General features: G+C 42.6%; 1 protein-coding gene across 1 annotated transcript in view; it reads left to right on the plus strand.

Moving 5' to 3' along the window:
* Positions 1-25,543, plus strand: part of CDC42BPB (CDC42 binding protein kinase beta) — a 115,673-nt gene that overhangs the window by 13,946 nt on the left and 76,184 nt on the right. The window contains exon 2 of the mRNA XM_039533488.1: positions 18,567-18,658. Within this exon, the coding sequence (XP_039389422.1) occupies positions 18,567-18,658 (92 nt within the window). The remainder of the gene's footprint in view (positions 1-18,566; positions 18,659-25,543) is intronic.

Genomic DNA, 25,543 nt, shown 5'->3' on the forward strand with positions numbered 1-25,543 from the left:
TAATATTTACAACTAATAAAATCTGGCAAATTAGCTATCTTATTGGAAGCATTAAAATTGGTTAAAGTTGCAATAGTGTACAGTATTATTAACGCCCTTCATTTTCAGTGTTCAATTTTCTATGGAATATTCCTGGGTTTTATCCAGGATTTTTTTTGGCCTGTGGGACAGCACTGAAGGACCGGGGTCTGGAAGGGTCTGTGTTGAGTTGGGGGCTGGTACTTGTGGGGTGCAGCCTCCATGCAGGCCTGTCGCTGCAGTGATCTGAGTGTACACTTGCCTTGTATCCCTGAAATGCACACAAGTTCGTAAGTGATGTGTAAAACATTCTCCTTCCAATAGTATCAGCACAGCTCCTTGGTCTTGGGGTGCACCTGCACATTCCTCACAAGCCAAAACCCTCAGAAAATCTCTGACCGCTATGTACGTTGGGCAGGTGGCTGGGTAAGGGCAAAACCCCCTTCTTCAAGCCATAGAATGCCCTGTGAAGCTTGACAGTGGGGTATGATCCCTCTCACACCCTCAGTTTCTTCTGGCCTTTATTTATTAAAAATCTTTAACCATTTTTATATCTCCACTTAATTAGCCAGGTAACACCTTATCCATAGTTAAAAAACCAATATTATACAATATTGTATTTTAAGGAAAGATAGACTTCGTCACTTCTATTAGATATGCAGAGTAGAACAATTAAAATTGTAAGCACTTTTCATATCTTGAAAATCATTAAATCTAATGCATCACTTCAAATAATATATTTGCTGTAACTTCAAATGTATGCTTGGTAGTTGCAAAATAACTATGACTCTAAAGGTTTTATTGGAAAATGTGCTTGAGTAATTTACCTTTAGATATCTGTGGGGATCCTATGAAAATACTCATTTATTGGAGATGAAAATGGGTGACAGCTGGTGGAAGATAATGGATTATCCCTTTGTGGGAGAGAGGAGTGGGCAAGGCCTACTTTTAACTTCAACCTCCCCTTTCTCCAGCACTTAGAAACCTAGTGGACAGATTCCTAGTTCTTAAGAGAGAAGGATATGAAATGTTTTATACCACTTTTCTTCTAAAGCTTCATTATCGCTGAGAAAAGTCTAAGTAGAGATGATAATTCACGGAAGAGGAAATCCTCACTCAGTCTACTTCTGATTTTTTGCACTTATCCAGAAATACTACAAATCCGGAGAGAGACCCATCAGTATATGAATTAAGAGGCTGCAAGTACATCAGTTCAAAGTACTGGGAAACGTAGTACTTCCAAGTGCTCAATTGGAGACTAACAACTGATATAATTTACAGTAAAAATCCACCTATGCTGCATTTGTCACATCTAAAAAAAAATCAAGTATATCCAACAGGGAGAATTTAAAACAAGATTGCACGCTAACTTGCCTTGTAAACAAGCATTTTAAATAACAAAAAAGATGAAAAATGGAGAATCCAGAGGAGAGCAACAAAAATGGTAAAATTTTTAGAAAACCTGAGGGAATGTTTAAAAAAGAAATCTGTGTGTTTAGTCTTGGGAAAAGAAGACTGAGGGGGGACATGGTAAGTTTTCCATTATGTCAAGGGCTATTATGAAGAGAACTCTGATCAATTGTTCTCCATGTCTACCAGAGGTAAGACAAGAAGTAAGGGGCTTAATCTGCAACAAGGGAGATTTTGGTTAGATGTTAGGAAAATCTTTCTAACTATAAAGGTAGTTAAGTTCTGGAATAGGCTTCCAAGGGAGGTTGTGGAATCCCCATCATTGGAGGTTTTTAATTTTAAGACCAAATTGGACAAACACCTGTCAAGAATGGTGTATTTTTACTTGATCCTGTCTCAGCTCAGGGGGCTGGACGAGAGAACATCTCGAGGTCCCTTCCAGCCTTGCATTATTGTGATTCTCAGTTCAGTCTCAAATTGTATATTGAAACTTCTTCAAGTGTTTTTGTTTTAAAGCAGGGTGTTTGGTGGATTTTTCAACTGTAAATCAGTCTTTTCACTTGTATGCAGTTCCTCCATACCAAGCTGGGGCCATAAAGAATTTAGAATGACGACACTTCCTTATAAAGGGAGCCTGTCAGCTCAGCATCCCATCAATCTTTCCTGCAGATGGAATAATCCCGTACTGAATACACCTGGACTACTGCTGCAACTTTTCCATTACATTATCAGGAAAATGACAATCAGGAATAGGTTCTTTTGGCACTCATCAACTGATGCAAAATAGTTTAGGTTAGAATGTAGTTAGGGCAAAACTACTTTCAAAACTGTTGGAGAAAATATGATCGCTTGTGTTCTGTGCTAGGAAATTGGCCTGTTGTGAAATAATGAGGGACAAAGGAGTGAAATATCAACAAGAGAGCAGTTTATTTGGATCTTTGCAGGGCATGCATTGGAGACAGCTACTAAGCTATCATGATTAGGACTTCAGATTTTAAACTCAAACTCTCAAAGGTTTTTTAAAAAATTATAAACTATGCACCAGAAGTACCCCATTCCTACTATTTGTTTGGAAGTGCTGAAATCTGTCCGAGAGGTATGAATTCTAAATATTTTCCAAGCTGTCTTGGTGTTTGGATCTTCAAAGGAGGTCAATTTATATGTGTATATAAATTGAAACCATTGTATAACACTTGGATTTCCCTTTTTTCTTTTGGGGGAGGGGAGGAAGGTTGAGGGTGAGGGAAACGCAAACAACTGTAGTTACAGAGTTCAAAAAAGAACTAGATAAGTCCATGGAGTATACGTGCATCAATGGCTATTAGCCAGAATGGGCAGGAATGCAAAACCACGCTCTGAAGCATCCTTAGCCTCTCCTCCAGAAACTGGGAATGGGTGATGGGATGGATTACTTGTTCTGTTCATTATCTCTGAAGCACTTGGCATTGGCCACTGTCGGAAGACAGGATACTGGGCTGGATGGGTCATTGGTCTGACCCAGTATGGCTGTTCTTATGGTCTTAGTTTACAGTTGGTGAATAATTTTCAGCAGGTTGGTAATGTCACCATCTAAGTAACATTAAACTTGAGTGCTAGAAGAGAAGCCATAACAAAGTTATCATTGAGCAGTCTTTGTCATTGTACTGTTTCTTTACTATGGAAGTAATGTGCAGAAGTTTCCAGTCCTTAATTTTAAAGGTTGTACGGAACTGGCTTTTTAGATTAATTAGCAGTGTATTATGAGCTTGGCTCTAGAATATAAATTGAGTAAGACAGTGCTACATTTCTATAATTTTTTTTAAAATTTGAAGTCCATTATCCAACTTGATTTAAATGTTGTGGATTTAATATTGGTAGAGGTGGCTGCAGTGGCAGCCTTGGAGACTGATGTCCCTTATATACAGTAAACACAAATACAAATTTACCTTTATTGCAGCACCAGTTTGCCTCAGCTTTGATCTGTAAGGAGTGGTTCTGGATTTAGCCCATCTCATTCTCTGCTGAAACTACTTATGAGGAGATCTGTTAGTGCTAGTTGTCATGAAAATCTGTGTCATGTGGACACTGGTCCACAAGAACTAGACCAAAATCTACATCTCACGTCACATAGGATATTAAATAGCCCATGGGCTATAATCAGGGATCCTAGTTTTCCATGATAAAACCAAAATTCTCTGATAAAACATAAAAATCTGCGCTTTTCTGTGATTAAAATGAAATGCTGAACTTTATTTTCCCTGGCCACAATATATGTAGGTATCAGTTGAACACAATGTTTTATTCATATATTTAAAATTTTTTAGCAAGTTCAAACCCTACCAGTGCCATCAATCATTATAATAAAATAAAATTAATAGAATTTCAATTTGTATTTCTTACATATACTGCATATGTCTGTCAGTATTTTATATTTCCAAAAATCGATTTTTAAAAAATGCACAAAAAATAAAGCAAAAATTGCTTTTATATTATTGCTTTCTGAGTTAATATTGGTTGTTAAAATAAAGTTGCAGCATTCCAGCCACATTTTCATCTTTCAGACATGAGGTCCTTTTCTGTGCACAGTGCCCAAAGTTTGCTGAAACTTTTTGTTACAGGCCCGGGTGGTGGGTTGGGCCAACTGAGGCTGACAGCCCGAGCCCTGCTGCCCAGGGCTGACAGCCCCAGTTCAGTTGACATGGATAGTCGGAGAATGAAGGCGGAGATAAACAGGTTCTACTTTATTTTTATTTTTTCACAAAATGTAAAAACTTACTCTTTGAAAAACTGCAAATTCCATGTTTTTCTGCTTTTTTTTCCCCTGTGGCAAAGGGATTTCTGGGATCCCTGGTTAAAATCATTTCTGGCCACATTGCTGACTTGAATTACATTTGCATTGGCAACCTCCAGGTGGAAGGCTGTATTGTTCAGTCCCTATATACCATTGCATATGGGTTAATGTGTAGAATACAACAATTAAATATTTTAATCTTAAGGAGAGAATAAGGTGACTAGAATAAGTTAATAAAATGTCTTCCCAAAAACTTAGTGGAAAACTGGAAGTACATACATTGGAGAAAAGAATTACATCAACTCAATTCTGTATTACTCAGGTATCAAAAATAAAACTGTGAACCTAAACTAGGATATGAAGAATGAGTAATCTGACTGTTTTAAATGAACGTGATGTGGGACTGAATAGATTTTTATATGCAAGTAAAAATACTTGAGAGCTAAAACAGTGACCAGATGGGAAAAGTAGCTAAGGTTTCTTTAAGTGATATGGGAGATAAATCTTAATGTGGGGAGAAATTAAAGATAGACCATAAAGAAATAGCTGGGAGATTAAATTTGGGGTTTTTTCCTCTGTGAAAATAGTGGCTTTAGCAAGTATACCAAGGTTTATTTTGAATTTAGTAGAGACCTTTTAGTGTTGTCTCCCTGCCCTGGTCCCAGCTGCCTCAAAGGCCATACTGTCTCCATGTGGCAGAAGATTGCTGGAAGAAAATGAATGAATCTTGATTCACTTACAGACCCTGGGAAGATTACCATTTCCAACTTAAGTTGTCTTAAATTTTTCCTGCTTCTCATACAAGTAAAAAGGAAGGAGACTGGAGATCAACAGATCAGTGTAGAGGAGGGTTTGGAACTGAGAGTCTGACACAAGCCTGCTTGGATTATAGGAGGTTCTACTTAAACTGAAGGGATACTGATTTACGGTGTTCAAAACGGATAGGTGGGCTTTAAACTGAATAGGAAGAAGGAAGCCTTCACTTTAATCATCTGACATGCATTTCCAAGACAACAGATGGAGTTTTGAAAGAAAAGATGAAGCACATTAACATACTGCATTATCAATACAAATATAATAAGCATGAAAATTAACAAGTCATTAAAATTATAAAACTTGAATGTATTCAGTTATAAAGAATATGATATTGTGGATGTAAAGGAGACTTGCTTGGATGATTCTTGTAGCTGGGATGATTCCAATCAAACCCTTACCCTGTGTCACTCTGACAAGCCCTACACCTGAACCCCCCATGCTGAGCTCCATCTCCCAACACCCAGATCCCCCCTGCTGAGCCCCAACCACCTTCACCTGAATAACCTGCAGGGTCCTATTGCCCCTGCACTCGGACCCCCCCCAATGAGCCCCTGTGCATTCGGATCTCCCACTGAGCCGCCCGCACCCAGATTGCCCACACAGAAACCTCTCATCCCACACCAAGTCCCTCCACACTTGGGGATCCTGCTGGGCTGAGCCTGCCCACCTACACCTGGGGTGCCTGACACAGAGGGGCAGGGCCCTGGAGTGTTTCTGGGGGAGGCCTGGCCCTTTCACTGTGTCAGAGTCGGGTGCAGCCTCACTGCCAAGTCCCTGTACTGGGAGAGGTGGGGGCTTCAGGGTGATCTCCCACCTCAATGCAGCCAGTGGCCTGTGCTCCCCACTGCCATGCTGGAGCAATATTTATTTACTGACAAATAAAACTTGCAGAATTTTAAAATATTGTGTGCATAATTTTTTTTGGCACAGAATTCCCTCAGGAGTAACGCTTTGCAGCAGCTTGGTTCCCTAATGGCCTCACTGAGCTTCGTTGCTGTGCACAACCTGATAACCCATCTTTCCCTGCAGTGCTTCCAAGCTGACCCAGTAGGAGGCTGGTCCAAGGGATAGAACCTAGGTTTCTGCGTAGTAATGCAACCAGACCAGCCATTAATGTTTTGATTAGTCAAATATTGACATTTGTAGAGTGACTTTTTTATAGTTGTCAACAATAGTGTTCAGCTCTAGTAGTGTGACTCTGTGGGTTTTCTGTAACAACTGGTTGAGCAACAAAAGTTCATTTTACAGTTTTGAATAACTTCGTTTTATATTGACATGAGGTGATGAATGGAAGAATAGGGTGAAGTGTAGAAATAAACTAATCTATTATATATTTCTTCTCCCTGAAATCTGTGCATTTCACAAAAATCCTTGTGAATTTTGAGAAGTTCTGCAGTGGATTTTGCTAACATTCTCCATAAAGTTAAAGTTCTGAACAACTTGAGCTACTGCAGATAGTCTAGGTACTGGCTGCAGTAGTTGCCTGTCACATGCCTTCATGGACTTTTGCCTGAGGCAGAGGTTTTACTTTTACTGACCTCTTTAATTAGAGCTCCAGCTATAAGGAAATTCTGAAACTGGGTGTGTTTTAATGCCTTTAAGGGGAAGTGGGATGAACAGAAAAATGTGCCACGTCTGTACTTAATGTGGGCATTGCTGTCTGACCCTCTTCAGATGGAAGTATAATATATGTATAATATTTTAAATGCCCCTGTCTTGGTGCAGTGAACACAACTTACAGTTTACTTTAGATCTTGACAGAAATGCCAAAGAAATATTTGACACCTGATAAACCAGATTTCTCTCAAATCACGTGCACCTCTGCTCTGCTTCAACAAAGAGTTCTAAATCTGAATTAGAGTCATCAGAAAAGAGAAACTTCCCTAGATGCTTATTTTATATAATAGCATTGGTTATTTTCAATTAATAATAGATATGTAGAGAAATAGTTGGTGGTAAGATTTTTGAAAGTATATATTGCATATTTTATTCATCACCACCGCCCTTTGCTTGTTGTTTGTCTTGTCTTGTGGGACAGTGTCTGGGTTTGAGCTATATCTGGAAAAACTAAAGGCTATGTCTATGCTGCGTACCTTAAGCTTCACAGCTGTGCCACTGTAAGGTCTTCCGTGTAGCTTTCCTGCTGGCAAAATAAAACCGCCCCAACAAGTGGTGGTAGCTTTGTTGGTGGGAGGCCGTCTCCCACTGACAAAGAGCTGTCCACGCCGGCGCTTTTCGTTGGCAAAACTTTTGTCGGTCTGGGGTATGTTTCACATCCCTGACCGACACAAGTTTTACTGACAAAAGTTCAGTTTAGACATAGTCTTACTCATTGTGAGTGATGCTGTGATGCAGACAAGCGATTACTTTGTTTTTAATAGGTTATGTTGTGGTGTTAAGGTTTAGAAATCAAGCACAAACTCTGTCCCTTTGTAGGTATACTGGAAATGTAGTTGCTTAAATATAAATTTGTCAGTTTATTATAGAATATAAAGTGAAATGTTGTACATTGCTCACCCCTGCTGTAACTCAAACTTTTTGGCCTGAGGGCCGCATCGGGTTTCAGAAATTGTATGGAGGGCCAGTTAGGGGAGGCTGTGCCTCCCCAAACAGCCAGGCATGGCCTGGCCCCCGACCCCATCCAACCCTGCCTTGCTTCTTGTCCCTTGATGACCCCCCTGGGACTCCGCCCCATCCACCCCTCTGCTGTCTGTCCCCTAACTGCCCCCCACCGCCCCATCCAACCCCCCTCTCCTTCCTGACTGACACCCTCCCCGGATCGCTGCTCCATCCACTCCCCCGCTCCTGTCTGCCCCCAGATCCCCACCCCTGACTGCCCCCGGCACCCCATCCAACCTCTTCTCCTGACTGCCTCCCCGGCACCCCTACCCCATCCAACCACCCCTTTTCCCTGACCGCCCGAACCCCACTCCCATTCAACCCCTGTTCCCACCCTCTGACTGCCCCCACCCCTATCCACACCCCTGACCACCCCCAAACTCCTCTGCTCTCTATCCAACCTCCTCCCTGACTCCCTGCCCCCTTACCACGCTACCTGGAGCACTGGTGGCTGGTAGTGCGGCTGCACCAGGACAAGCAGCTGCACCGCCTGGCTGGAGCCAGCCACACATTGCGCAGCACAGAGCACCGAGTCAGGCCGGGCTCTGCAGCTGTGCAACCCCAGAAGCTTGCGTCCCTGCCGTCCAGAGCATTGCGCCTATGGCACAGTGAGCTGAGGCTGTGGGGAAGAGAGTACTGTGTGGGAGAGGCCGGGGGCGAGCCTCCCAGGCCAGGAGCTCAGGGGCCAGGCAGAACGGTCCTGCGGGGGCCACATGTGGTCTGCGGGCCCTAGTTTGCCCACCTCTGAGTTACAGCATATGGTTGTCAGTGTAGGCAAAATTTTTAGCTTGCAGTAAGACCTACAAATCAACTGAAGCTCAAAGAAAATTAGTTCAGTAATTTTAAAATAGAGGACATTTAAATTTAAATTTGTCCTGAGTCAGAAATGGCCAGATTTAGAAAAGCACACAATTTTGAGTCCACCTGAAAAAGAATGAAAACTCCAAATAATTTGTTTTTAAACATTCATAACTCTTAACACTACTCAACAGAAAGCTATAATTCACCTTGTTTTTTTAGAACATAATCATGTAATTGTGAAGTGGGTGGATTTTTAGTCCTATTGGCAGTTTCCTTTTAATAGAATGAAAGGGGTTGAATCATTGATATTCTACTACCTGGAACTCTACAGACTCATCCATTAGCATGGAGCAGTCTTTGAAAGATTGTTGCACTTTAATTGACATCTTCTGAACTTACTACTGTCTCACAGTGCATTTGTCACTGTGTACGTCAGTGGTTCTCAAACTAGGGCCACCACTTGTTCAGGGAAAGCCCCTGATGGGCCAGGCCGGTTTGTTTACCTGCCGTGTCTGCAGGTTCAGCCGATCGCGGCTCCCACTGGCTGTGGTTCACCGCTCCAGGCCAATGGGGGCTGCAGGAAGGGCGTCCAGCAGGTCCTTCGGCCCACACCACTTCCTTCAGCCCCCATTGGCCTGGAGTGGCGAACCGCAGCCAGTGGGAGCCGCGATCGGCTGAACCTGCAGACGCGGCAGGTAAACAAACCAGCCTGGCCCACCAGGGGCTTTCCCTGAATGAGCGGCAGCCCTAGTTTGAGAACCACTGGTGTAGGTGACCTTTTGGATTGAATTTGTCTGTACTTCTGACACAGGGCCAAGTTTTCCAGAAATCTTGTACAAATAATGGTATGTTATCTTAGATTGTGTTGCAGGCTGCTTCTAATCACAAAGAAACATGACAAGAAGCCGCCACTTTTTCAAATGTGGCATAAGTTGGCTACAGTCAGACGTTAAGCTGTTGCCCATATCTAGGATGGCAGAGACTTAGTCCCGGGTCAGATCTGTATTCCAGAACATCCTGGTCTCTGACACATCCTGGTCTCTGACTTGATTTGCAAATGCTGTTGTCAGCTGGGAATTACTCTATCAGGGAAAAAATGCTAGGAGAAAGTAAAAGGGCTGAAGATGAAATATAACAACTCATTGGATGCCATCATTTGCTTTGCAACAGGGAGGAAAATCTGCCCCTTTATGCCGGGATGGGACTGCATTATTACACTTTTATCAGTGAAGATCCTTCTGTGATGCTTTCTTGGCATACCCAGGACTGTGAGTCAGTTGTTTCCCCTTGCCTCCAATGAGAGGAAGACTTGCTGGTGTTTAACTGATCTGTTGGCCACTCAAACAATCTTGGGGCTCTGTCAGCCCTAACTTTGCCTTGCAGTTTACCAGTAGGGGCATCCCAAGTCCCACAGAAGAATTCCACCTGTCGTGTCCAGCCCTTAATCACAGGACACTCACGCAAGGGGAGGGCGTACACACAAGTTTGTTTGGTTCAGCTGGAAGTCTGCTTCTAGATAACATCACAGCACTGAGATATATTAATAGTGAAAACAATCATAAGTTTGTTAAAGTTTAAGATTGAAGAGATACAGAGTCAGGATAGTAATGAAAACCAAATGATTACATATAAACAAAATCATAAAATGCGAAGCTGGATCTGTACTTACCAATGGCTATCTTTCCTATATAATAAAGTAGATTTTCCCCCCAAAGGGTCAGTCTTTTGCAGAACTAGCTGGTTTCAGATAAACTGGGATCCAAGTGTTCATGAAGCATGCCCCTCCATCAGAGGTTTTCTCAGTGAATGGATAACGAAACATCTCTTTGTAATCTCTTTATATTCTTCAAAGCTCTTCTTCCCCTCCCCCCAGAGACAGGACAACCCCCTGTGGTTTAATCTTTGATGTCATCCCATCCCCTTGTTGACTAAATATGTGAATTGGGCTCCCATTGTGTTGATTTACCATGCTTACTTTACATGGGAACCAAGATACATTCTAATTCCTATCTGGAATAAATCTGTTTTTTCTCTGATTGGGGACTGACTTTAAAATGTACTTTCAGTGCATATACACAATGATTATGAGGATCAGTATGACATAAGCTTTTATTAGAGACCTTACATTATTTTCTTTATGGATAAATATTATGAAAGTGGTGTGCTGGATGTAGTGAATTTGTCAGGCCTGCCAAGAGTTGCTGTTACAGAACAATATACCCTTTGTCAGCTGGCGTTGAGGCGTTCTTAGGGTCACAGCTTCTAGGAAGCATCTGGCACCGGGTTGTTGAGGAACCAAGATAGAGGGAGGAGAATGCTGCTTTTCAGAACCATATGAAACGCAGAGGTGAACCAGGACCTGGAGATGCCTTTTGACTCTTCCAGAATCATGAGACCTCCTCACAGGATCTTGGACTCTAGAGATTACTGATGAGCAAGTTCAGGAGAAGATGAGGACTCCTACACAAGGTATATTATCTATTCTTATTATTACTGATGCTCTTTCATGCTTTTGTGCTGGAGGTCCTAATGAATGTCACCATTACTGTGGGATGCATCTTCATAAGAGGACATAAGCATCCTCCCCCTCCAAATTCATGGCACTGCAACAGTGTACGTGGCAACTTTTTTTTTTCTCTTTGACACTTCAGGTTTGGCCGCTTTCTCATTTGCCCTTCTTCCCCTCTTCCTTATCCCCCCAAATTTCAGACAGTACTTATCTATGATTAAGTATAGGAAAAAGTCAAAACAAGGTTATTGAATTGCAATAAGATATGTATTAGATGCCATATCTTCCCTCCCCCAGGCATGTATACTACACAGAAGCTGTCAGCCTGTACCGGAGACTAGTGCATCTGTTTAGCTGTCTGCTCTTATCTAGTTGTGATTACAGGTCATTCTGCTTGAAACACCAGCATAAGCATTTTTTTGATAGCACACTGCTCAGCATCAACCACAGGCAGAGTGGGGTGGAATAATGGTTTTGTCCAACCTCGCTGCCAGCCAACAAGGCTATGTCATCAGACTAGCAGAGAACATACTACTTGAGCTATAATTTTTCCCTGGTTCTCTTGAGTAATCTCATATCTTTGGTAAAGCCAATGCTCTAGTTGGCAATCAAATTTATTGGGTAATTCTAACTTCCCCACTCCCTCCCCCACACAGGAGCTCACTATGGGTATGTCTACATGGGGATAAAAAACCTCTGGCTGGCCCAGTTCAGCTGACTCGGCTCATGGGGCTTAGGGCTTTGGGGCTGAAAAATTACTGTGTAGACATTTTGTGGTACCTTATGAGGGTGGAGGGTCCCAGAGTTCAGATTCCAGCCCATTCTTGAATGTCTACACAGTGATTTTTAGCTCCATGAGCCAGCTATGGCTGTGCCAAGGGGCTTTCATCCCTGTGTAGACATACCCTATACTTTTCCAGTCCTTAAGTGTTCACTGTTACCATCTGTGAAAGTCGCTTAACTGCAGACTTATTATCTTTGCCCCTGCTTGCTTACTTAGATCCTTCCTTTCCCTTGATTGGAACTTTTGTATAAATCTTTCACCTGTTAGATCCTTTGTACTGAATTTATGTTGTTCCTGTTCCCCCTCTGAACCACTTTCACCAAAAGTCAGTTTAAAACTTGGAAGACATTTAGATTTATATCCTTACTACTTCACATCTAAGGACAGAATGCCTAATAAACCACTGAAATTCAGAATTAAATAACTTTTACCATATTCTGTGATATGGATGCCTGTACAATGAATAAACCTATTAACCCCTCCTTATTTTACATTTCAGTGACTGCTTCTGCAAGAGGGTTATGCCTAGGAAATACTGCAGTATCACAAAGCAGGAGAGGGAGCAGGTTTGCTGGAACACAGAATGCTTAACCAGCCTGAAACTGGAAGAACAAGAGAAGATTTGCGTGTCTGCCTTCAGAGGGCCCTACGAAGGGATGCTAACAGTTACTTTGTGAAAAATAAACTGAACTTTTTTTGAATGTCGACTTAATGAAGAAGACTCAAGCAATGGCAGACTATATCTATCATGGTAGCCAAATACAGCAGCAAGAACAAGAGTTCACTGTAAACTTCTGAGGAAGTACGTGCCGGGCCAAAGGCAACTTGTATTGTCCTATTCATAGGCCCCTGTACTTGTTCATCAGTTACCAGCTCCTCAGCATAGTGGTATGATAGTAGTAGCCCATAATGGACTGCCTGATATTCACCTGCTTCCTCTTATGTATTCCTGTGACACACTCTACCCCTGTCGAACAGCCAGACAAAGAAATCCTAGGCCAGTTGCGTCCTGTCCCTGTGGTTCAGAAACCATGTCTTTGTTTTTATGTGGGGTTTTGCATCGTTACCTATTTCAGCAGGCCTGTATGTTTGGAGTGTTTAAAGTTGTTTTTTAGCATTTTTCTGCATGTTTACAGATCAAGCATGCTTGGGTTTACCCTCAAGATCTGTCCTGTTCCTTGGGCCTCCATTTAAGATTAATTCAGCAGAAAATCATTGGACCCCTCTCTGACTATTCAAAACAGGTGCCACTAAATCAGATAAATGCTAGCTCCTGCTGAGTCACAGCGCCAGCTTAACTCATGTGCTCTGGGAATGTTCCTATAACAGTATGTTTTGGGTATAACTTAATTGCAGTTAATATTTTCCTATTAAATAAAATTGTGATACAAGCTAAACATGTAATTTTAAACCTAATGGATGTTAATTGGAAGCTGAATAAATTTGAAAAACTTTGGCTTACCAGAGCACTAATTGCTAAAAGACTAGTACTATAAAAATGGACATCCCAAAAACGGCCGACCAATTTAGGACTATACACCTCCTAAGCTTGGCCACCATGGAACGAATTGTATACTTTAACAGAAATACCAAAGAGAAATTCTCAGGTATGGCATGCTTTTCTGGAAGCATCTGAATGGTCTTATTAAATCCAGGGGATGACTCCTTGTCTGTCCCTCCTCTCTGACCACTTCCTTCCCTTCCTGTCTCTACACCCCTCCTGAATTTTGCATCTATTCTTTATTTTTAAATTATACTTGAATTAGTTAGATTTTGATAAATTTTGTTTTTGTACATTGTGTAATAGTTTATACAAATAGATTTCTATTTTAACCATATTATAGCCATGTTTCAAGTATCACTAAAGCTAGGTAGCAAATGGTTAATATATTATGGGAAGCTGATGTATAGTTTATTTTCTCTATATCTGTATATTTTAAAAAAATAATAAAAAGCTAATAGAAAAAAGACTAGTTCTGCTCATAATGTCTTCACCAAAAATCACAAATATAAAGCCATGATAAATGTAAACACTGTTATAGGAGGGCAGATCCATTTCGCCGCCTCCAACCACCACCACCAGCAGCTAAAGAAACAATAAGCATCAAATGCTAATATTTCACTGTGCCTCTTTCAGGCTTCAGTCAACCTCCATTCCACTCTGTGTTTTGTGAAATCTGAATACAAAGCATCTTTGATTTGGCTTGCACACTTGGTGCAGGCGGCATCCCCAGCAATCACAGCATCACTCTGTGGTGCTGTGTGTGGTTTGCAGCAAGGCTCGCAGGCCACCTCAGTTCAGTCTGTTAAGCACCTTGCCTTCACAAATGCTGTGCAGAATAGAACAGGTGGACATAAAACTGTTATAGCTGATCATACTGTCACTGTACCTCTGGAAAGTGCTCCCCACTATATGCTTGGAAATCTTTTCTGGCCCTATAATTGCTGCTTGGTGTCTTATGGGAAGACAACTGAGAATCCTTCTAAACTGTCAGCAGTACAAGTAGGTAGATCTCTCATGGAGGGTATATTTTTCCCTTCCCCTTCTCCCTCCCCCTCCCCCACGTCTTTTCTCCCCAAAATATGGATAATATAGAAGAGGAAGTGTGGAGGAAGGCCTTTTTTTACAAACAGACAGGCAAGAATTGAGGCGAATGGGGAGGCTCTTTATTTTATGAGGTGTAGAGACTGGAGAGCTAGGGGGCTTCCCCATTCAATGGCAATTGATGGTGAGTTCCAAAGGCATTGGATATTGACTAGCCAAAAGCAGATATGAAAAACGGAACAGCCTGCCACCATTCTTCAGCAGCCATGTTGGAGAAAGCTGATATCTAGAATCTGATCAGGATTGGGGTGGAAGTTTCTTCCTTCTATAGTTACCTCAAGCTAGTAGGTGTCAAATTTTTCTCTGTCTAGCACTTAATTATAATTAATGCAGACATTCTTGTTCAGTCTTTCTTCTTGTGTTAAGTTACATGTTCACAAACGTGTGTGTGTGTGTGTGTAGTGTCCATATTGATTAAGCATTGTGAGGTTGCATCAAACTCATGAGAACGGTCTTTATGCCTTTTAGGTTTTCCTAGGGTTTGTCTACCCTGGCACTTCGTCGGCAAAACTTTTACCGAACCACAAAAGTTTTACCGATGAAAAACTTTGGTGTGAACAGCGCTTACAAAGCCGCTGCCACTCGTGGGGCGTGGAAGTGTTTTGTAAGCAGGAGAGCTCTCTCCTGGCCCCAAGCAGCAGCTAAACAGCTGTGTCGCTAAAAGCCTCGTAGTGTAGCCATAGCCGTGCAGCCAGGAATGCCATATTATTGCTTCCTATAGTCACAGACCTGTCTACATCATCTTGTTCCTGGTCCCATTATAATTGTTATAATAAGCGATGAAAGGCTTCTTATGCAGTGCACTTTATCTGTGAAACTCCATGAGCCAACCCCAAGTAGAAAATCTGACGCATCTGCTATTTTCCCACTTACTGTTACGTGTTTCCGTCTCCCATGTGATTTATTTGTCCCCTAACAATTATTTTTCCGTACGTGATTCGCTGTCTAGTACATTAGATTAGTGCTTTGGCTCTAGCTGTCTGATGCATTTTTTCAAGACTTATACAGTATATGATTGAGTGGATGGAGGACAGGGCATGGTGTATGAAAAACATTGTTGGGTCAATCAGAAAAGCAGAATAGGGTGTTTGTGTATATGAGAGGTGAGCTGAGGGGGAGATTGGACAGTCAGAAAATAAAGGGGAGATATGGGAGTGGGCAGCAGAGGACACAATATAGGGAAAGTGATATATGGGGTAGAGGAAGAGAAAACACAAGATAAAATCACAGTAAAAGATGTACCACATTCTATGATTGGAAAGAAAAAAAACAAAAGTAGAGTGAAGTGAGGAAAGAAATAAAAGAAAGTTACACTTTGTAAAATATATTGGAGGTCTGATTGGCATTATACAATTAAATACAGTACAGGTTTATTTCTTTAAATTGCAGGAGGAGTAGATTGGCAAGAGGGAATGAGGAGGAGCAGGTATTTTGCACCCTGAATAGTAAGCTGGTCTCAAGCTCCCAGATGGTGGATACATTTTTCAATACCTGGATACATGTATACATACAGTAACTTGTTAAACCTGTCTGAGTACTGTGCTATTAGCAATATCACAGGAATGTTGTTCCTTTTTGAAAGGGTGCAGTGAGGGCAAGAATGAAGAAAAGTTAAGGGAGTTTAAGTAAAAATGTTTCCTTATCCTCTTCATCCTTCCCCTTCAGAAACACTCCCCTCCCTGCCCCTACCATATATCAACGAAAGGCTCAAAGATGGAAACACCCTTTGAGTTGCCTGGTGTATCTCTCTGATTTGTATCCTATTTCTTTCTATAAACTCCTCTGGAAAAGGGTGTTCTACTTGTCTTTCACAGTGCCAAGCACACTTAGAGAAATAAACGTAGGTGGATGGTATAAGGAGTGTTGTGAAGAAGCAGGCAGGTGAGGCTAAGTTCAGCCAAATCAGGCTGTTGGGTGTTACTATTGTAAATTGAATATTGCTTCTGAAACTTTGTTACAAGATCCTTGTTTAAGATATGCACCTACTTTCTGTATCAAACCTATACTTTCTGTGACATGAATTTTAATTTTCTCACAATACTCTACCATAGTTTGTATAAAGGAGAAAATGGAAATATATTTTTCAACTGAAAACGTGGAAAAATTCTTTAGATGGATTTGCTGTGATTGTTAAAATTAGATTAGTAATTAAAAAAAAATGACCTTTTAGTTTGCTGCTAATATTTGTGTGGTGTACATTGCTGAATCAGTTCTCAAAAGTTGCTATTTTGAATCTACTTAGGAATTTACCAATTCCGAATAACTTAAACCACACCCCCATGTTCACAGCATCTGAAAGTGCATTTCATTTATTCAAGCTACATTTCCTTTTTGCACAATCAAGAAATATCCGATTAAATGGTTATAATAGAGCAAAGTATGTTAGCAATAAGAAGGAGGTCAAGGAAAGTGTGGGACCCTTACTGAGTGGGGGAGGCAACCTAGGACAGATAATGTGGAAAAAGCTGAAGTACTCAATCCTTTTTTGCCTCAGTCTTCACAGACAAGGTCAGCTCCCTGACTGCTGCACTGGGCAGCACGGTATGCGGAGGGGGTGAGCAGCCTTCAGTGGTGAAAGGACAGGTTAAGGACTATTTAGAAAAGCTGGACATGTGCAAGTTCATGGATCCAGATCTAATGCATCTGAGGGTGCTGAGGGAGTTGGCTGATGTGATTTCAGAGCCATTGGCCATTATCTTTGAAAACTCGTGGTGATCAGGGCAGGTCCCAGATGATTGGAAGAAGGCAAATATAGTGCCCATTTAAAAAAAAAATAAATAAATAAAAGGAAGGGAAATCTGGGGAACTACAGATCGGTCAACTTCACCTCAGTCCCTGGAAAAATCATGAAGCAGGTCCTCAAGGAATCCATTTTGAAGCACTTGGAGGAGAGGAAGGTGATCAGGAACAGTCAACATAGATTCACCAAGGGCAAGTCACCTGATTGCCTTCTATGATGAGATAACTGGCTCTGTGGATATGGGCAAAGCAGTGGACATGATATACCTTGACTTTAGCAAAGTTTTTGATACGGTTTCCGACAGTATTCGTGCCAGCATATTAAAAAAGTATGGATTGGATGAATGGACTATAAGGCGGATAGAAAGCTGGCTAGATCATCGAGCTCAGTGGGTAGTGATCAATGGCTTGATGTCTAGTTGGCAGCTGGTACCAAGCGGAGTGCCCCAGGGTTTGGTCCTGGGGCCGGTTTTGTTCAACATAGTCATTAATGATCTGGATAATGGGATGGATTGCACTTTCAGCAAGTTTGCGGATGACACTAAGCTGGGGGAAGAGGTAGATATGCTGGAGGGTAGGGATAGGGTCCAGAATGACCTAGACAAATTGGAGGATTTGGCCAAAAGGATTCAGCAAGGACAAGTGCAGAGTCATGCACTTAGGATAGAAGAATCCCATGCACTGCTACAGACTAGGGACTGAGTGGCTAGGCAGCAGTTCTGCAGAAAAGTACCTACGGGTTACAGTGGATGAGAAGCTGGATATGAGTCAACAGTGTGCCTTTGTTGCCAAGAAGGCTAACGGCATATTGGGCTGTATTAGTAGGAGCATTGCCAGCAGATCGAGGGAAGTGATTATTCCCCTCTATTCAACACTAGTGAGGCCACATCTAGAGTATAGTCCAATTTTGAGGCCCCCACTACAGAAAGGATGTGTACAAATTGGAGAGAGTCCAGTGGAGGGCAACGAAAAAGATTAGGGGGCTGGGGCACATGACTTATGAGGAGAGGCTGAGGGAACTGGGCTTATTTAGGCCTTGTCTACACTATGGGGGGAGATCAATCTAAGTTATGCAACTTCAGCTACGTGAATAACGTAGCTGAAGTTGATGCACTTAGATCTACTTACCACGGGGTCCACACTATGCTATGTCAACGGGAGACGCTCTCCCGTTGACTCCCCTAGTGCTTCTCGTTCAGGTGGCATACAGAAGTCAATGGGAGAGCGATCTAGGGTCGATTTAGTGGGTCTTCACTAGACCCGCTAAATTGGCCACCGATGCCTTAATTGCCATGCTTCAATCCCCTGGTAATTTTAGACAAGCCCGAAGTCTGCAGAAGAGAAGAGTGAGGGGGATGTAGCTCATCTGTTCCCAGTGATGGCAGATGACAGAACAAGGAGCAATGGTCTCAAGTTGCAGTGGGAGAGGTCTAGCTTGGATATTAGGAAAAACTATACTTCTATATGTTAATTTTAATTTTTACTTTTTTAACAGCAAAACCATTTACACAATTGGTGAAGGAAATGCAACTTCATCGAGATGACTTTGAAATTATAAAAGTAATTGGAAGAGGTGCATTTGGCGAGGTAAGAAGTCTTTGCAATTCATTGTTAGATACTTTGAACAATGTTAGTTATTGGTAAAATATATTGTATAATGTGTGTGTTTGATACCTTTGAATCTCTATCCCCATTTAGCTCAGGCAGGGGCAAAGGAGCTTTCTTTTCCCTCTATAAAGTCTCCTGTGAGGAAGGATAGGACAGAGCTTTTTTGCTACTCTGTTGTTTTTCCAGCCTCATATTTTGGGGTTTTAGTTCCATTAATGTAGTTTCCAATATCTGCCTATGCTGTCACTTAAGAACATAGGAACGGCCGTACCGGGTCAGACCAAAGGTCCATCTAGCCCAGTATCTGTCTACCGACAGTGGCCAATGCCAGGTGCCCCAGAGGGAGTGAACCTAACAGGTAATGATCAAGTGATCTCTCTCCTGCCATCCATCTCTGTCCTCTGACAAACAGAGGCTAGGGACACCATTCTTTACCCATCCTGGCTAATAGCCATTTATGGACTTAACCACCATGAATGTATCCAGTTCTCTTTTAAACACTGTTATAGTCCTAGCCTTCACAACCTCCTCAGGTAAGGAGTTCCACAAGTTGACTGTGCGCTGCGTGAAGAAGAACTTCCTTTTATTTGTTTTAAACCTGCCTATTAATTTCTTTTGGTGACCCCCTAGTTCTTATATTATGGGAATATGGGAATAAGTAAATAACTTTTCCTTATCCACTTTCTCAACATCACTCATGATTTCATATACCTCTATCATATCCTCCCTTAGTCTTCTCTTTTCCAAACTCCACTTAGAGCTTTCCTAAACATTAAGACTGTGAAACTGGACTGTATGCATCTGTATAGTTTTTCATGTTACTGCCCACAAGTTCCTGAATAGCAGCAGTGACAATCTTAGTTTCATTTAGCTGCTTGTCAGAGCTATGAGAAGCCACAGTGGAGTTAGGTATCTGTCTAAAAACTCAGGAAGACAATACTGCAGTGGGTGTATATTCTTGTATTTGGAAGGTTTCCTTCACAATCACAGAAACTTTTTTAAATGAAAAGTTGCATTTTTTGTGTGTGCTAAATTGAAGGCTTAAGCTGCCTCCAGTTTCTATGTAATACTTCATGCTTGTCACTGGTGAATGGATCTTTCAGCCCTGTGTACTATTAAGTAAGTGTTAGGTATTATGATGACCATCATAAAACAGGCATGTAGTCAAAGACAAAAGTTGGAGCTCCATCCAAGAGTAAATAGACTCTCTTGTTTGCTAATATAGATCAGATGCCACAGTACCCAAGTCCTGTGTAAAGCAACATACTGGAAATCTTAATTTTAACCGAATTACGGCACATGAATATTATTGCTCCTATAAACTATATACATATTATGGGAACTTTGTTAGAAACGAGTTGATTGGAATCCAGGGAATACACAAGGTTAATTCTTTTGACATCGATGTAAATAACTAGTTAGCGTTAAAATAAGAAAATCCTAGATTGATACCGTAAAATGATATATAAGGCATGTAAGAGTGTAAGAAGAATCTAATTAAAACCATGCTCGGATCTATATTTTTGTCAGCAGTTACTGGACATGACGCTAATCATGAAGGAAAAGATGTTTACGTTAAAAAAGGCGAATAGCTAAACAAACTGGACTTAAAATAAAAAAAATTGGCTGAAAATTGAATTCCACTCTGAATACCAAATGCGGATATATCCACTTTTTAAAATTTTTCAAAACACTTTTGAAAACCATCAGTTGCTATAGTTGTACACAGGAACATTTGAGCATTTGCTTCAAAGTTGCTGATTTTATACAGTTTGTCTTAATATTATTTCTATTACAATAATGCCTGGAGGTCCCAATCAGGCATTTTGCTAGACATTATGCAAACAAAGGAAGCCATGGCCCCTGCTTCAGAGTATATTCAGGCTAAATTAGACTCCATGTGGGTTTGCCTGCACAGATACAGATTTGGTGCCTAATTTAAGGCACGATACAACAAGCTGATGTAATCAATGATTCTCAACTTGTACTATACTGATGTTCTTTTCCCTCCTCTTCTTCCCATGTAGCCAAGATCTTCCTGTCAATTTAGAAAGACCTTTCTAGCAATATAGAAATGGCCAGGGTGGTTGCCATTTACTGACACCTGTTCATGGGACCCAGGTTGAAAATTCATGTAACGAATGAGAGACGGGAAAGTGAGAGGATGGTTAAAGCTGATAGGAAGTTGAGAATTTTTAGAAATAAGAAACAAGTTTTCAGTAATTCCCACTGGCCATCTATTCTTCTTTCTGTATAAGCTAAACAAACAGTTACTGTCCATTCAGGGCCAAACTGAATGTATACATGCACTGTGGGTACATGTTTATGTCCCTGGTTCTTAAATCCTGTAATTTCATTTAAAAAAATGTTTCTTGCTCTTGTGAAGAAAACCTTTTAAAATGTGTAACTGATGCAGTAATGATGACTTCCTGAGTTTGCACATACTCTGAAACAGTAATTGTAAGAGGTGCTAACTGCCCCATTCCTACCTGCTGTTCTTGGAGGGGAGCTGCCAAGACCACCCAACAGAGGAGTGTGCATGGGTTAGTGGGAGGCCTGCCACTAACATCATTATTATTATTCTGGTTTTGCTGGGGTGGTGGGTGGTAGGCAGACAGCCCTGCCCAGAGGGATGCATGGGGCTGAGGCTTCTGTGGGACAGACCTCTCTAGAGCACTGCTTCCTATTTCAAATAGTCTGAGGAGTGTGGTCCCAGCCTGCATGAAGGGCCTGACACTAACCCCTTAGATGGCTCTTGTGTGGATGGCCACTACCATCCCCAGGAGGGCACATGTGGCAGCCCTGTGAGGGGTGTGTCCGTGGCTCCAAATAGCCTTAATCCAGTCCTAGGCATGCTTCATATCTGACTTTCTTTTCAGGTGTGTGTGTGTGTGTGTGTCTCTCTCTCTCTTTAGGAACTTTTCTTCTCTGGCTGTACTTGTGACTCTCCTTAAAGTTAATGCAGGTCACATATTAGTACTGAGGTGGATGTACAATTAAACTTTGTGTTGTGATATTTTTAGCAATGAAGAAATAGTCTGATCCTGCACTACTGCAGCCAATAGGGATCTTGCCATTGACTTTAAAGGAAAAAGAATCTCTCTCATAATAACAGAGGGTAAAAGTTTCAAAAGTGCCCAATTTAGGAACCCAAACGTAAGCTACCAGGGTGTGGGCAGCCTACTTAATAGGTGCAGCCGGACTTTCTGTGGTTGTTGCAGTGGCAGTTCAGAGAAGTGGCAAGTGTAGATCCAGGAGTTAAGTACCAGGCTGAGGTTGAAGCCAAAGTCAGGGTCGAGAAGCCATGCCAAAGGTCTGAACTGGATTCAAGATCAGGGGCAGAACTGGGGGGCAAAGACTGGACTGAAGCAGACAGGAGGCATGGCTGGAGTGGGACAGGAGCTAGGGCTGGAAGCCTCAGCAGGATAAGCACAGCTGTGGGTGTGGTATGTGTTGAGCAGCAGCTGTGCAGCTGCCACTGCAAGCTCAAGTAGCGGGCTGCAGGCTCTCCTGCTGGATCAGGAAGCATGACTCTTTGGAGCAGGCTCACTGGGCCCAACTGAACTTGCTGGGTTGCCTAGCAATCGTGCTGGGAGCTAGCTGTTCTCCTGATAGTACCCTCTCCCCTAGGGCTACTTCTAGGGGCCCTTGGCCCTGGTTTGTCATGGTACTCTTGGTAAAATTCCTGTAACAGGATGTGGGTGTGGATGTTTTCTGTGGTCTTCCAGGATTGCTCCTCTGGCCTGTATGCCTTGCAGTCCACTAAGTACTGGATCTTACCTCTGACCTGTTGGGAATCAAGGATTTGCTGGACCTCACATTATTCCTGCCCCAAGGCCATTATGGGTGGTGGCAGTGGATCCATCTGTCTGAGGAAGGGGTTGTTGAGGAGTGGTTTGGGAAAGACGACACGAAAGACTGAGTAGCTCTTGAGGGACTTTGGGAGCTGGAGTTTGAACTCAATGGATTTATTTTCTGGGTCATCTGAGAGGGGTCGAGGCAGAGGGACAGGTTGACCAAGTTTTGGGCAGGAAGCCCCATCTTATCACCTATGTTTAAGTCCGGGGCTGCTTGCTGATGTCTATCAGAATAACTGTTATGAGACTCCTTGGCAGCCACTAAATACTCCATGAGCTCCTGATGAATTTGTTGGAGATGGAATACCCAGTGTGTGGCTGCTGGAACAGAGGAGCCTTCTCAGAGTTCAGGGTGAAACCAAGGTTGAAAATCAAAGTTGACAAAGAATGGGCTTTGCTGGGTGGAGATGTGGGTTGCAATATTGTAAGTGAATTTGGCCTGGCAATAGGGGAACCCAATCATGTTGGTGAAAATTCAAAAAAAATCAGCGATACTGTTCCACTGTCTGGTTGACACTTCAGTTCAATAAGTCTGAGGGTGGTAGGCAGTTGAAATGAGGGTCTTGATGCCAAGAAGGTGGAGGAAGACCTGTTAGAACCAGGAAACAAATTGGGCACCCTGATTAAAAATGATGTGTTTAGGCATGTTCCAAGAATTGCTGTGCTGTTTCACAGGCTGATGGAAGCCTACTCCGGGGTTCAAATGGGTCATTTTTGTCAGGAAGTCCACAACTGTCAGGACCACAGAGTGCCTAAGGACATGTAGGTGGGGGAAGAGAATGGAAAAAGCCCACTGGTCTTGTATGGTCTTTTAGCATGGGCACAGAGATCACACATCCTAATGTAGTCCTTGATGTCTTTTCATAAGGTTGGCCACAAGAAATACCTGGAAATCGGGTTCCCGGTCTTAAACTGCCCAAAAATGTCATGCCATGGGGGAGTTGTGGCACAGCCTCAATACTTGGAGTTGGGGCTTTCCTTCAGTATCCCTATGGTAGAGGAGACCTTGCTGTAGAAGAAAGCTTGACCCAAGGGAGGTGCCTGAGTTTTCCAGGGACTGGCAGATTGGCTGTCAGTGAGTTGCTGGGGAGCAGAGAGCAGATGGTGATTATCGGATGGCCCTCGCCCATTCCTCTAATAAACTGGGAGGGCTTGATAACAGTTGAAAGAGTTTCTTCCTCTACTTTGTGGTGCTCACCCTTGTGGGACAGGTCTGCTTTCCCACACTTAGTCCACGAGCGATAGGTGATAGTAAAATTGAATCTGGATAGAAAAGGCACCCAATGGATCTGGCATTGGCTTAACTGTTAAGCTGTCTGTAGGTGCTCTAGGTTTTTATGATTGGTCTGCACATGGGCGGAGGCATGGGCCACTTCAAAGAGGTGTGCAGTTCCTCAAAGGCAGCCCTGATAGTCAGGAGTTCTTGTTCTAGTGTTCTATTTTTTTCTCTGTGGGCATCAGTTTCTGGGAGAAAAGGGCACGAGGTGAAGTAGCTGGTGGGGACCAGTGAATTGAGAAAAGACTGCACCCATTGCAAAGTGTGAGGCATCAGTTTGTGATGAAGGCCCAAGTGGGGTCTGGGTGGTTTAGGATAGGCGTGGATGTGAAGACTCCTTTCAGGTGATAAAATGCAGTCTGCATGTTGGCTAGCCAGGCGAATCTGGCTCCCTTCTTGAGGAGGGATGTTAAGGGAACGACCAGGCAGTCCTTGTGAAATTCACACTCTTCAGGCTTGGTGTCGAGTTGATTCTGGGGAAGCTGATCTAAAGCTATATATGTGATGGTTATGAAGTTCTTGATTTTCAGAGAAGATGAGAATGTCATCTAGATAGATGATCATAAACTACTCAGGGATATCCCTGACGATGCCATTCGTGAAATGTTGGAAGTTAGTGGGCATGTTACAGAGTCCAGACATCCAAAATGGCCATACCTGGATTGGAGCTCGTCCCCCTGCTGGATTCTAACCAAGTCATATGCTCCATGCAGGTCTAATTTCATGAAGACACTGGCTAATCAGAGTCTTTCCAGGAGCTCAGTGAAGGGGATATTGATTGTGTACAGTGATTTGATTTAATGCCCAGTGACTTACATAGGGTTGTCAAAAATGCATGCCATTGCCTGGTCAGATTCCTTGAAGCATTTGAGAAGAGGGCTAGACCCCTCCAGTATTGGGGAAAGTCCATGCCTAGGCCTCTCCAGTAAGTAGGGTAATCACAAATGCTACTCTGGACCGATCTGTGGGGTATGATAGCAGGTGCCGTACAAACAGCAGGTGACACTAATTCAAGAATCTGTGGAATTTGGCACAGTCCCCAGTGAACTTGTCAGGAGCGGGACCTTGGGCTAATGGACAGTAGATGTGAGGCTTGCGGGGACACAGCTGCTGCCTGGTCTTGTACCTGGGCTTGGAGGGCAGCATTCCTGTCCTGTATTGTGATAGCCTAGGCCTGCATTTCATGGGCCCCACCTGAGCCTGCAGGACTGCATTTTGATCTCAAAGTGATGCAGTCTGAGCCTGCAGTTCCTGTAAGGTCCCAACTAAGTCCTCAAGGGTGAGTTGGGCTTCCGCTATTGTCATTCCAGAAGGGACCTCCAGGTGGCTAAGACCAGGCCTACATAGCAGCCGTAGAATCTCCTGCCCAGTTAGGAAGCATGATCACTTGGAGAAGGCTCATTGGGACCAGCTGAGCTTGTTGGGTTGCCTAGTGACCAGGCCTGAAGCCAGGTGTGCTGCTGACACCAAGTCCCATTATCAGAAGTGACCTAAGTACTTAGAAATGTAAGCCTCATTGAAAGTCAGTGGGACTTAAGCATTTTTTAAAATTTTGTCCAGAATAGCTTTTTCAATCCAATTGTGAATTTGTACATTTGAAATTTTTTTCCACAAAACTGAAAAAAAATGAGTTTTATAGATTCCTGTTAGGTGACTAAAAATGTGAACTCTTCAGCATTCTGAAGTTGCTTACACAACTATGTAACTTTCCTATGTTTTTTTTCCTCCAAG

Source organism: Mauremys reevesii, linkage group 4 (assembly GCF_016161935.1).
Source record: "Mauremys reevesii isolate NIE-2019 linkage group 4, ASM1616193v1, whole genome shotgun sequence".
NCBI classification, from domain to species: domain Eukaryota; kingdom Metazoa; phylum Chordata; order Testudines; family Geoemydidae; genus Mauremys; species Mauremys reevesii.